Below are 14220 nucleotides of genomic sequence, written 5' to 3'. Positions count from 1 at the left end.
CCAAGCAATACAATGTTTACTTGTTCTACTAGGTGTATAAGTATTTTTCCATCGCCATTATTGCTTATTTTGCTGAAACATCACAACTGTAACTAAAAGGCAGAACATTTCTTGCTAAAGGGGACAAGTGTTTGTTGTTAACTGACTGGACATTAAAAGACTGTAGTAATTTTTCTGCTTCCCTGATCAGTTTAACTTGTTTCATTTCATCGTCTTCCAGTGCAGGTGGGGCATAAGATCACAGATGACATCTGAGATCATATGAATCGTTGACAATACAGCATTTTTAACTAAATATGTTCACCACGAAACTGATAAAAGTGTTAAAAGGTGTCCTTTTTCATATCATATCTTACATTGAGTAAAGCAAGTTTTTAACATTTTTTTCTCAGACCTTGTCAGTATGGTACCTTTTCAATTCAGTTCCTGTGATTCCCAAAGCAAAGTGATGTTCCATCAGTTAAGTTCTCAGTAAGGAGAACTTGACAGCAACCAGAAAATTCAGATGTTGAAATGTGCTTCCTATAGGAGTGCACTGATCAATAATGATAAATATCAACCCAACAATTAAAATATAAACCAAAGTCTGCAGAATTCAGGAGGCTACATGGAAATGGACTGTGATTGCATCTAATTAGGCTATCATATACGCACACAGTCTTTCAACATTTATATTAAATGAATCCCTGCGTGATCCATTGGTCTTTAACATGTAGTGCATTTCATTAATTTTGCTCATATATATATATATATATATATATATATATATATATATATATATATTTATTATTATTATTATTTTTTAGTTTTATCTTGAACATTTTTTATCAAAACACACAAAGCCATTGGTTGTCTTAATCATACTGGAAAGAGAAGTCTTTAAGTGGATAAACATGATGATACATTTTTCCAACTCTTACACCAATTTCTTCTTCAAGTGTGTGCTCTTTTCATAAAGAGAGACTAAATAAGTATTACTTCAGCATGCTTTTAAAGTGGTGGTCATCGTTTCCCTGGCTACTCAGCCATTAATTCTAAAACTTGGCCCCAGAAAAATTAAAAAGCAATGCTAAAGATCAGACCTTTACGGAGTTACAAGATTAAAAAATCCAGAGGGAATTTATGCAAATATTCTGACATTTTTTGTCACAAAATAAATCTACTCGTACTTTTATCATATACTATTAAAGTAGTATTAATAGTATTAATGGTTCTCAAAGGCTTACAGTTACTCAAATAAAAATTTTATATATATATATATATACGTATATATACATACACATACATATACAGTCTAGTCAGCAATAACTGCATCTTAAACCAACACCTATAAGCAAAGACATCTCCAAAGTTTTTCCTAAATATAAACTCTCTCTGAAGTCCTCCCCTTTTTTAAAATCACAAATAAGTATTTACCTAAAGAAAAGCAACATATAAGAGATTAAGGGGGGGGGGGAAAGAGTAAGACAGGGGACTATCTGCCAAGAAATTAAAGAAGGTGATAATACCGAGATCTTCAAACAGAGAGGATAATAAAAGACTTCTTTCATCTGCCAAAAGCAATATCTTCCCTGTTTTAAATCTTCAAAGGGAAGGCTATAATAGCTGCCTTTTCATGCACCTGAATCTGCAGGTAACCTGTCTGTGGCTGTAGCTCCACCTCTCAAGCCTGTCAACTATTGACAAGAAAAGCCCAGGTTGATCCACCAGCACGGTGCTTTCTTCTGTAAAGTTGCTTAGTCTACCGAGCTTAAGATGTGTTAAGCATCTGTGGTTTCCCTCATGTCAGACCCGGAGCAGGTGTCTCTGTACACAAACATCCATTACCCCCACCTCGAAAAGTAAGCGCGTCGCAATACATAGTGAATGTTATTAAATCAACTTCAAAAGGAAGCCTTGGTATCTAACCCGACCCTGCTACTACTACTACTACCTCTCCTATCACGCTATATATTTTTTAAATATTATTTTTATTTTAATGACAGAGTTACAACAAAAAATAACCTATTTAAAAACATCTATTTATATGACAAATTATATAAAAAATGTATACCTTCAGATGGGATTGCTTGCGGACAAATATCTCGTATAACATCCCCGAGCGTATGAGGCTTTCCATCCACAGCAATCGGTCGGAATAACTTCTGCACAAAGGGGCGGTCGCTGACTGTCTGGTTTCAAAGAAAAATAACGCCACATCAAAACTCCACATCTTAAATTAAGTCCATTCAGAAAATAAGAAGCAAATTGCAAATGAGATTTTATATCTCATACATGGTTTTGGAAATGGCCACATTTTACTTTGAGTAACAGAAAAACATTGGAAGTCATTATTTGGTACTCCTCTGCTTTTGCCAATGTATCAAATTAGTAAAAAAAAAATCACATAAATTGTAAAGTGCGACAGACACCCTTCCTTTAGTGTGAAATGACCAAAGATTTGCCATGGTCTTGTTGATGGTATTGCACCATCTTAAATCTGGAGGTTGTAGACAATCTCTAAAATTGACGAGTGCCTTTGTATTTATTATTTCAGTTTTCTGTTTTGTCCTGTGTTTATTGAAATGTGGCACAGTGAGTGGGTTATGTGTATTATGCACAGAGCAGAATAGTGGTCGTACCCGAAATACATTCACCAAATCCCCTGTAAAATGAAATTTGACATGTTTTGGTTATATATACACACACAATTTGCAGGGCACACTATATTTAATTAATTTCTGCTCATACAATCCTGTAACAAGATGGGCGATAGGGTTTACTCCAGTCACCGCTTAATATAGAAAATGAACACTCATCGGCAGAACGTTTCAAAATAACACACAGAATATATTTAAAATTATTTATATTCATGAAATAATTTTAAATTAATAAACTCAGAAGCAAGTGCGTCAATAATGGAAAATGTGATGGTGCAATAATCACAAGCCAAGCGCCAAGCAGAATAAGGTCTGACAGAAGTACAAAAGCCTCTCTGTATATACAAACCCTTGTCAAAAGGACTGTTGACTTTGAGAAACACACAGCAGTCAATGTCAGAGGAAATAGTAAAATAGTTTTTACTGGTTTTTCAGTGTTTATCAGGTATCACATAAGTTCCTGGACAATGCCCAAACATATCAGCAAACGAGAAATGTCAGGTTTTCATGTTACAGCAAATCAAACGGCTTCTATAACTGCCAAAATGGTGTGCATATGTGATCCATTTTTTAGATATCGAGTTATATCGAGTGAATAGCAAGTTAGGTTTTACTTTGTTTCATAAACCTACTGACAGGAACTCTATATTACATTCCACTAGCTTCATCAGATCACCATGGAAAAAGTCACTCCGGTACTCACAGTTTCTAAGAGTCATCAGGAATATGACAGAGAGATTCAGCCAGACAGGTTACAAGAGAGTGGCTATTTAATCTGGCTTTTATAGAGGCGGTCACACTTGTTGATGATCAATAAAGGGCATTTGATTAGTCTGCTACTTAGCAACTTAATTCCTATGGAAGTAGTAAGGGTATTTTTCACACCGGGCTTCTTAATTTTGGCTTTATTTTTGTTGAATAAATCATGACACTGTGTAATATATCATGTGTTTTTTCCCCACTTCATTTGTTACTATAATATTGTAGGACATGTAAAGCAGACCGTGGCAGACAGGAGACCTTATGCTGAAATCCCTTATAGGCCCCTGCTCCAGCCACTAGTCCAAAGTTTTCTTCTGGCAATTTAAAATAAAACCACATACATATTTGTACTCCACTGCTCCTCATAGTAGCTACTGATTCAGCCAGCACGTGATGTTGTACTGATATTCCCATTTATTGTTCAACATAGAGATTAGAAAAAGAGAAGGAGCTCATTAGATCTTTTTGCTCCAAAACAGTGGAACATAGGGGACATCAGATGCACAGAGCCCTTAGGATTCTAGGAACCTGGCTGCAGATTCTACAAGCCTTCACAAGCCAGCATAGCTTACAATCGTATCTTTACTGAAATGTTAAGACTTGCATTGTGCAAAAGTGAGTAAAAGGATCAGTACGATTATTTGTAAAAACGTGAAAGTTTGCCAAGTTCCAATTATTTGGTTGTACAAAAGAGGAGTTAGAGGTGGGAAGTCAGTTACAGCTATTTTTTTCTTGCCCCACCTTGATAATAAGATAATCACTTCCCTGTTTGGCAAATAACCAGAAAAAAAAAGACAAGGAAGGGAAAAGGGTAGAAACATTACAGAAAGACATCTTAGACAATGTATAATTCTTGAAAGAAAACACTCTGGGACTGCATGCTGGCCCAAAGATCTGCAAAAGTGCCAATCATTGAAAAGAAACAATATCAAAAATCAACCTTTAATGTGTAAGAATATTTTGAAGAATTGATAGATATGATACAATTCTACAATTTCAAGATAAAAATGAAACAGCATTAAATCCTGGTTTCACAAAGATGTCAGTTTAAACATAGACCGCAGGAAATCTACAAGCCTTGAGTCTACAGCATATATTATATTGTGACCTTGACTTTGTATTAAAAAATGCACTGATGTAACACAGAAACCTGTACTCCTGTTTAACTGTAGCCTGCTTCCTTGAACAGTCCCAAGTCCGCACAAGCAGCAACATTTATGTGAGTACTTATCAGTGGTCTGATGAACGTACACAGTACACACTTGAGTCAAGGCATTGTTGCAGAACGCACTCCAAATGTTAAGTGTCTGATGATCCGGTAACATTACAGTCACCGGTAGCATTTAACTATGCTATTCTAGGGGGAGCATATCTTCTGAGCAATAAGAGGACAAATTGCTCCTCACTTCCTAAACCATACATATCTAAGCCTACATATCTATGTTCCTCTTGATCATATGATGCAGGACAAGGCCACCCAACAAAGAGTTTTCATTGTAAAGGCATTAAGACTGACTATACACATGTACATTACAAATCAAGGAATCTCAAATTAAAGATGACACATATTAAATATGATAAAACCAATGAACAATATAATGAATTTAGTATTTGACAAAATTGGTATTTTGTCACTCAAGTATGAATTATGCAATTTAATATTATATTATACATTATTATAACAAATCATGTATATTTATAATCACAAACCAGTATTCTTAAGTATTTGACAGCCTAGTAAAAATAATATGACAAGTAGGAAAGCAAAACATTTAAGAAAATAAACAAAATCTGATCAAATAAAAAAAAAAGTTGTAAAAATGGTTTCTATGTTCCCACCCTAAAGCCCCCCCCCCGAGAGACCCTTATGAAAACCAACCAACAATTTATCACAAGCCTATAACTGCTGTGGACTGAGTGTTGTTATGGACTGTTGTGTAAACTATTTTTTAGTTTAAAATAGGCTTCCTAAAAATAAATAAGTAAAAAATGCACCTTTGGAACTAAATATACAAACGTACTCACAGAATATACATTTACTACGACGCACGGAATGCTTATGGATGATTGCGATGTTTACAAATTCTTATACTCAGACGTGTAGTTTTTTCAAATAAGTGATGAACTCATTAGAATTGGTAAAGCCAGTGGCCAGTTAGTTACACTATGTAATCTGGTTAAATCCCCAAAGCAAACATTATACCCCAAAAGATTATGCACAGACACACAGAACGACTTAAAGATGCTCAGAGTTTGTGACGCAATCCAGATTCATCTCTCCCGTAAAAGAAAAAAGTATATTCAGATGTGATCTTATTGTTCAATGTACCTGTAAACTGCCTTTACAGTATTGATGATTGGAATTAATATTTTTGTAAAAAAGAGATATTAACATCAAGTAATATGGGAATGATTACGATTTATTCTGAGGTTGTTGGTTGTATCTTTTTAGTGTCTTATGTAGGTTAAATATAACGATTCATAAGTGCAACGCTTCACTGTAGAGGTCTTTATATTGGTCCTGCATATATATATATACGACAATATGATATTCCCTCTAAGACACTGATTTTCTAGTGTATACAAATGCAAATTATTTTTAAGTCGTTAATCAAGATCTTCCAATCCCCATTATTAATTCTGTAGCCTTTCTTTTGACCTTTTTCTAGTCCTTTTTTAAAGGACTGGTACCCATAATTGTGCTGCATATTCAAGGTGAGGTTTTATCATTGACATGCGGAGAGACAAGATGATATCCTCTTCCTAGTGGCCTTTGCAGCTGCTGACTGGCATTGTGCACTGCTGCTAAGTCTATTGTGGGCTGGGGTTGGGCATACGATTACTGGGAGTGAATAGGTACCCAATCCATGTAACTCAGGTAAGAACAAAGCTAGCACTGTATACTTTTTGACGACATGTAAGCCTACAAGAAAGTCCTGGGTACTGATGCAATATAAAGGGGAAGACATTGGTTCTCCGAAGCCTTGATACCAGGAACATCATTTAGAAACCTAGAATTATAGAGGAACAACTAAGCATGTTGGAAGTCACAGTTCCATTACAAGAAGGTTCCTTTGGGTGGGCTGAACTCTGTGGATACTATATTTGAGTATTGAAAGTAAAGGAAATTGGTGGAGTAGAGTACTGATGGTACTGACTGCAGGAATACTCCTGGGCCTTTGTGACGTTACATGTAAAAAAATGCAGGAGGTATTAATGTGTTACTCACGAAGTTTCAGTACTTCTTAATTTAGACACGAGGAAACCCGCATTTGCATGTAAATAAGGTGCAGGTCTATGTCTCAAGAGCTAGTAACTAGTAATCATGTTCAAATGAATTTCAAGAAACTATAAGCAGTTATACAGGTACTGAAATTCCTTTAAAGGGAAGTGTAGCTTATTAAGAAAAGCAGGGGTTTCCCTCGCAGATGTAGGGAGGCATTTACAATCTTATGCAATACTTTGTGTTTTAGACTTGATAGAGTTAAAGTTAATCTCCACATTCGGCTTGTACATATACAAACTTGGGAGGTAGTGAACCACATGCATTGAGTTTAAAGTGAATACCAAGGCATGCCTCGCACAGATCTTGAATCTGCATACAGCTGTCCGTAATGAAGAGAAAAAATAAACAATAATATTACCTATTTCCCCAGGTTTACAACCCAGACTCTGGCCAAAAAAACCTGAAGTTTAAAACTGGGCTTAAATCCAAAGAAAGGGACACCTTCTAGAGAAGAACTCATGTTAATAAATCTATTGTTTTTACATTTAAGAATAACTTTATTTTACCCATTGTACAGTGCTGCAGAATATGAAATAATAATAAAATGAATAATAAAATGAATAAATAATAATAATAATAATATTTTTTCTCAGTCTTACAATTGCAAGCCTAACCAAAGTTGATAGCCGTTGGTATGGAAGTACATTTAGAGTAATAAAATAAAGTTGGCTAATTGGAAAATGAAACAAAGAAAGGTTATTACTTATAATGGGCTTGGGAAAGTGTGGCTTTGATATAGACATGCCCATTTTGCAAGCTCCTATTCCGCTTCAAGGGAAACATAGCCCTAAGCAGAACTGTAAGTCAAAGAAAAACCTAGCTGCCGTTAGTTTATTTCCAGTTATTTGAAAACAGGTTCCGTTTAAATACTCTCCACAACTTTGCCGTTTTACCAAAACACTACAAAAAAACAAGTACATTTTAAACAAATGCAGTTTATTGAATACACCTTAGGTTTTTTGACATTGTAAACAGCAGAATGATGATGGGACTTCATAACTGAAGACTGAATCCAGCAGGGACAATTTTGTTTTAAGTCGTTTCAAGGAACAGACGCTATATTTATTATTTGCAAGTGCACACCAGACCTGAGTATGTTCCTTCCTGTAAGCCATATATCATTGCCTTTCCTCAAGCAAGAAAAATAAAAAAAAAGAAATGAACTTTTTATTAATAAATGAAGAAATTAAGTACGCTGCATTATCCTGTCCTCATAAAACTGAAGACATAACTATCTACAGTACAAACATATGGTTGCCTTTATTATTACAGAGCTACAGGGCATTTTTTTGGTGATCAAACAAAGATGAAAAACTTATAGTTAACTCTTGAGTAGCTTTATGCTGTTTGGGGGGGGGAAATATTTTCTTTACAAAGTCAAACACTTCTTAAGAAAAGCTTTGCTAGTTTAGGGATACTCGAGCAGATTCGATATACCTAAGTCCTTACGCCACTGCCTAAAGATTGCGATTTAAAAGGTGCTGTCCTACGTGTACAAAACATTTGTTGCAATCTGTTATTTTATTCTTTCTTTTGTTAATCGCGTACACTGAAACTTTTCAGAAGCTTTTTCGGTTTCTATGGCAACAGCCTATCTGTACCTGCTTGAGTAACTGCCTTTAAGTTTACAAAAAAAAAAATCTGAATTAGACAAATGTTTTGGGGATTAAAGATTTTTTTTCTGATAAGGGTGCCTATTCAGTACTAGGACTACAGAATAGTGCTAGGAATGATGTGTCTGGTGCTACATTTATTACCAAAATTGCTAAATTCAGCAGAATAGGCAGAACGGCATCCTTTAATATACAAATATAGAGGACTTTTATAAGTACAAAATTGTTTCCAATTGGTTTTTTAGCTGTACTCAAATTACAATTCTGGAACAGTGGGCAACTACAGTTAAACAAATAGTAAAATGAAAACCGTTTGCTAATCACATTTATCTTAAAACAGTACGTTGCGTTCAAGTGCAGTAATTCTATTATTCAAAACAGTGCTTTTGATAGCTTTAAAAGTCCAAAAAACATTAAGATGCTTAATGACATTGTATTACTTTCTGTACTTCCCTTGTGATTTTTGATAATCGTGTAAAACTTACAGTGAGAAAAAAAAGGCAAACGCTAGGAAGATAATTTATCTTTCAGCTGGGTTCAGTGAATGTGAATTTCTGTTTGTGTATGAATGCATGTTATGATAAGCATAACATGAAGACGGATCACTGTCCTAGAAATCACTGCTTTTTCTGTCAGCAGCCTGCTCCCAGCTGTACTTATAAAACAATTATTTATGCACTCTGCGATAAAAACAGGGCTGTCTGCCAAGAAAACACAGATGAAAATTAATAAGGCCAAAAGAACACACAATACGACATTCATCCCATTTATTACACATTAGAAGAGACTATTGGCATTGGCTTACCCTGGATTTAAACATTTCTTTCCTTCCTCAGCTGGAAAAATGGATCAGTAAAGCAGACTACCTAACTCACTCAATGCTGACAAGTCCAGACAAAATATGTACATCAAAAAGGACCTCACGTTGTCTTCTCCATGTTAGGTACCAAGATAACAACAGAAGAAAAGAACAAACTGGCCAATCTAGACTGTCCTTTTTGAAACACTGATTTTTGATAGCTTTAATCACACATTGAATCTCAGATAGCTTTATGCACACAAAAAGCTTTATTGAATCCCTATACTACTTTGACAGGAAGACAATTTCAAGTATCTACTACCCCTTCTGTAAAGTCTTCTACCTTCCAACGTTCAAACATCATCTCTGGATTTTGTGCTCATCTTGTTAAAAAAGTACTTAATTGAATCCCTTGACATATTTGAATATTTCAATCATGTCTGCCCAAGTCCTTTTACTCTTCAATATGTATATATTAAGGTTTCAAAGGCTTCATTTGTATATAGTAAAGTACTGTAAACTAAGACAGAAACTAAGGCAGACAGGGGTTTCCAAATGTTCTGTCCAAGCTATGGTCAGCCAAGTAAACTTGCAGCAGATGAATGAAACATCATGCTTACTTCCCCTCAAAATCATAAAATGTCCAGCAGTGCCATCAGCTAAGTATTGGTAGAAAACAGTTGGACCCTGGTATACGCATCTACCGTGTAGAGAAGTCTGGTCAGAAATGGTCTTCATGGAAGACTTGTGGCCAAAATTTGAAATACTTGGCTGTAGCAGAAGGCAGTTTGTTTGCCGAAGGGCTGGAGAGAGGTAGAAGAATGAGTGTTTGCTGGCAACAGTGAAGCATGGTAGAGGTTCCTAGCATGTTTGGGGCTGCAAATCTGTTGGGGATTTGGTCAATATTAATGGTCTTCTCAATACCGAGTACAGGCAGATACTTATAATCATGCAATACCATCAAGGAGGCATCTGACTGGTCCCAAATTTATTCTGCAGCATGACAATGACCCCAACCATACAGCTAAAGTCATTAAGAACTACCTTTAGCGTAAGGAAAAATGAGGAGTCCTGGAAGTGATGGTTTGTCCCAAACAGAGCCCCGATCTCATCATCATCAAGTCTATCTGAGATTACACGAAGAGAAAGAAGCAACTGAGCCTGTGTAAATCCACAGAACTGTGGTTAGTTCTCTAAGATGCTTGGAACATCCTACCTGCCGAGTTCCTTAAAAACACAGATGCTGTTTGGAAGGCAGAGGGTCGTCACACAAATATTAATTTGATGTAGATTTTTCTTCTCTTACTCACTTTGCATTTTGTTGAATGATAAAAATATCTATTTTTGAAAGCATTTTTACCTTTCAGCCTTTTTCACCCCTGTCTTTTGTATATTTTAAGTAAGACCTCACACCATTTTAGAGGCCCTGCTCTTTAATTCTCTCTAAATTGCTCTAATTGTTCCCTAACCCCTAGCATACAGGGGATCACAGGGATTCCTTTTGAATTTGTCTGTTCTGCTTCTTATTTAGCTTTGCATTGTGGAACAATTAAAGCCTATAGCTGCAGAGCGAGGCGTGCTTACAACACCCAAAACATTTATAAATGACAAAACTAATGAATGCAAAACATGCAACATAGTCCTAATAACAGATGTATATTGTAAATTAAACTTGCTTTATATGTCTATTAATAACCCCATTATGTAAAAAGAATGAGGGCTGTAAGCTTTTTGGGCTCACAATGAAAGAACTTAATGCAGGCATACCCCATTTTAAGAACCCTTGCGAGTCCGGCCACAGGGACCTTTCCCTTTCCTATACGCTCACTTTGCAAGAACTGTTTCTACCTGTCAAAACTATGAGAAGCTAAACTGTTAAAGCAAAGGTGGAAACAAAAGATGATTAGCAAAATGATTAAAAACAGTGAAAGTCTAGGAAAGTGACCTAAAAGAAAAGTTTTGCATTCCCGCTCTAGTTTAACCATGTCTAGAATTCCCACATGATACATAACCTGAAAAATGTCATTAAACGGAGTTACGGTAAAGAACCACGATGATGATCAGTCATAAGATTTGGAGAGGAAATGACCAAATATAGTTAGGCGAGTCATTTGCCCACCGCGCAGAACAAGAGAACAAGAGATTCCAGTTTAGAGAGTGATGTTGACAGAGTTTCAGGTACAACGGAAGACATACCTTCACTATAGTAACTATGTGGACCTCAGGGCTGTTGGGTGATTAGGCTATTTCTAAAACAGTGTAGTTTCAGCAATCTGTTAACCCGGAGGGATGAAAATTCGCAAACATTAAAAGCCTTATGAGCCTCACAAAAAAAAAAGTATAAATAACTTTCTCTGAGATCACTCACAAACATATATTTTACTAAATTAAATGTACAAAGGCACAATGGCACATTACCATTAGGGTTGCCATTATTAAACAGAGTAGGTCCCATCTAATTTAGAATCACAGTTTAAAAGGCTAACTGAAACTACAGGAATGGGGTCAACAAAAGGCTCATTTGCATATATATATATATATATATATATATATATACTTACACACACACATTTGGAACAATCTCATCGGGCCACTGTTCTGTCAGCAATATGTATCTTCTCAAAGCACTAATAATAAAAGTGCTTGTCTCCTTTTTTTTTTTTCATTCATTCTTCAGAATTAAAAAAAAATATTCTTCAATGCACAACATGCTCAGAATAAAGTGGGTGTCTGAAAGCATTTCTAAATATGTTATCTCTACGTATTACTGTGATTTTTCACCTTGACAGGAAGGAACTTTGCTACGCTGCGTTGACATTTGAAGGCACAGATTGCTTCCAAAAACCATACAGAACGAATGTCACTGATTTGTTTAAGTAGAAGAAATTATAATGGATTTGTAGTTCCACGACAAAACAACTTTCACTTACATATGACAGTTTTTGTGATTCCAACCTATTACTAGGTTATAATCATTATTAGGTTTAAAAACCACCAAGGGGTTTAAATAGCTTTCATTCTCCAAAAAAAGTCAATATTTCTGTGTTTGTTCATTGATGTATCCCTTATTTTAATACATTCATTAAATGGGACTTTCCTCCGAAAACAAACATATTTGCATAGTTATCGGAAAAGAAATAAATGGAGAATTGCATTTTCTTTGTATAACAAAAAGCATACAACTAGTGTAGTATAACAAATTCCCTTCAATAACCTAAAATGACCCCCATAAAAATAAAGAGGGGCTAGGAAAAATACAGCAGCCAAGATCAAATTTTTTAATTTAAAAAAGTTATTTTTAATGTTATTAAAATGCTAACAATTTTAAAAAAATATGGTGGCAGATACACTCAAAAATATTGATATGCCATGGCATCATGATACATTTCATATAATCTGTAAACTCATGACCACATGGAATGCCATGATCAATGAAGAGGGGTTAAAACCTGTTTAAAATTGAATTGGCTTTCTTAAATCAAATTCATTTTTATTTATTGATTTATGTGGCACTATCATATTCTGTAGCGCTGTACAATGGATAAGTACGACATAGCAATTTGGACTACCAGTGACAAAAGGTGAGGAGAGCCCTGCTCAAATGATCTTACAATCTAGATGAACATAAGACGAACATAAGACAAGTCACAGTGGGTCATATTTGAAAAAATTCTGAGGAAATGCTCAAAATGAGGAAGAATAACTACAGCAAAAAGGGGTATTCCACATTTACTTGTTTTCTAAAAGATATAGCCCAATGACCAAACCCATCACCTGGGAACCTAAGACTTGTTTCTAACCAGAAAAGAGCTTTTTCAAGTGTTTACTATATATGTACTCCTTGTGCAAGGTAATGCTTAACATGCATGCATTACCTTAACTGGAACCTATCACAGTCAAAAATGGCACCCCATTAATTTCCAATGTAACAGCTCAGAACATAGTGTCGGGTATGCCACTGAGGACAATGGGTCTAATGAGAGGCCTTTGAAAAGATAACAGATGAAAGGTTTGAAATCTCCAGTCTGTAACTCAAACCAAACCATTCACACAAGTAAAAGGGGAGGAGTAAAATGGACCACGTAACTATTGGGTTACCACTAAAGAGGACTTAGTGGCCGGGTGAGGTGGAATTAAGCTACATAGGAAACGAGAGAGAGTAACACTGTTAGCCTAATATTTTATAAAACGTGTGTGATTAAAAGAAAATAACAGTTTTACATTTGTTTAAAATAAAGCACTAGTACAACACAACAAGCCTCTGACATTTACATAGTTCATAGTTACATAGTTCATAAGGTTGAAAAAAAGACCTAAATCCATCAAGTTCAACCCTTCTACGTAACCTTCCTATTCTTGTTCCAAAAGAAGGCAAAAAAAAAACCCCTAATTAAGCTACTTAAATTCTGCCATTGGGGAAAATTCCTTCTTGTCTCCAAGAGGCAATCGGATTTCTCCTTGGACCAAGAAGCTCTAAAATATTAATGTTATTCTATTTATAGCCCTGTATGTCATGCCTTTCTAAAAATGGCCTGCATGAAAGATGACCACATTGTCTTCTTTCAGAAATTTGATTGCCAACATCAAGACACTTGTTATAAAATACATTATTCCTTAAACTACATTACTATTCTTAATAAGCCGTCTTTCCAGGGAAATTATCAAAACATAAAGGTTTGAAGTAACTCACGGTCCAAGCTGTTTTAATAAAACAAGCTTCAAACCGTAGCGAAGCAGACTTTGTTATAATTGTACTTTGTAACAATGAACCCGTGGAATGCCATGTAAGAGTTGTCCCGTAGCAAGTCGGAGCTGTGCGAGGCGTACTTTGCTGCAATACTGGCCTCTTCTGGACGATGAGAAAAGTATTCGGCCGACATTGACACGAACACCAACGCTCGACGTCTCCAAGCTGATTTTCATAGGCTGTCTGGTCAAGCTGAAAATATTTTATGGATTCCTATTTGAATTAACAAAGCGATGGATTCTTCTTAAAGAATTTAGTGTACAGTCTTAATTTAGAAGACCAAATGTTAAACAAAAGCATTAGTTATACATAGAACTAATCACTTTACTAGTCAATTTGCTGGAACAATGTATGACCAAGGCTGGAAAGCAAAT

The 14220-nt window shown here is 35.5% G+C and overlaps 1 protein-coding gene across 1 annotated transcript in view; it reads right to left on the bottom strand.

Moving 5' to 3' along the window:
• The window catches only part of ATG5 (autophagy related 5), a 60451-nt gene that overhangs the window by 12712 nt on the left and 33519 nt on the right, over nucleotides 1–14220 (bottom strand). The window contains exon 7 of the mRNA XM_053459432.1: nucleotides 2054–2171. Within this exon, the coding sequence (XP_053315407.1) occupies nucleotides 2054–2171 (118 nt within the window). The remainder of the gene's footprint in view (nucleotides 1–2053; nucleotides 2172–14220) is intronic.

Source organism: Spea bombifrons, chromosome 3 (assembly GCF_027358695.1).
Source record: "Spea bombifrons isolate aSpeBom1 chromosome 3, aSpeBom1.2.pri, whole genome shotgun sequence".
Classification (NCBI taxonomy): Eukaryota; Metazoa; Chordata; class Amphibia; order Anura; family Pelobatidae; genus Spea; species Spea bombifrons.
Note: the sequence above shows the minus strand (reverse complement) of the source record. Positions and strands in the feature narration are given on the sequence as shown.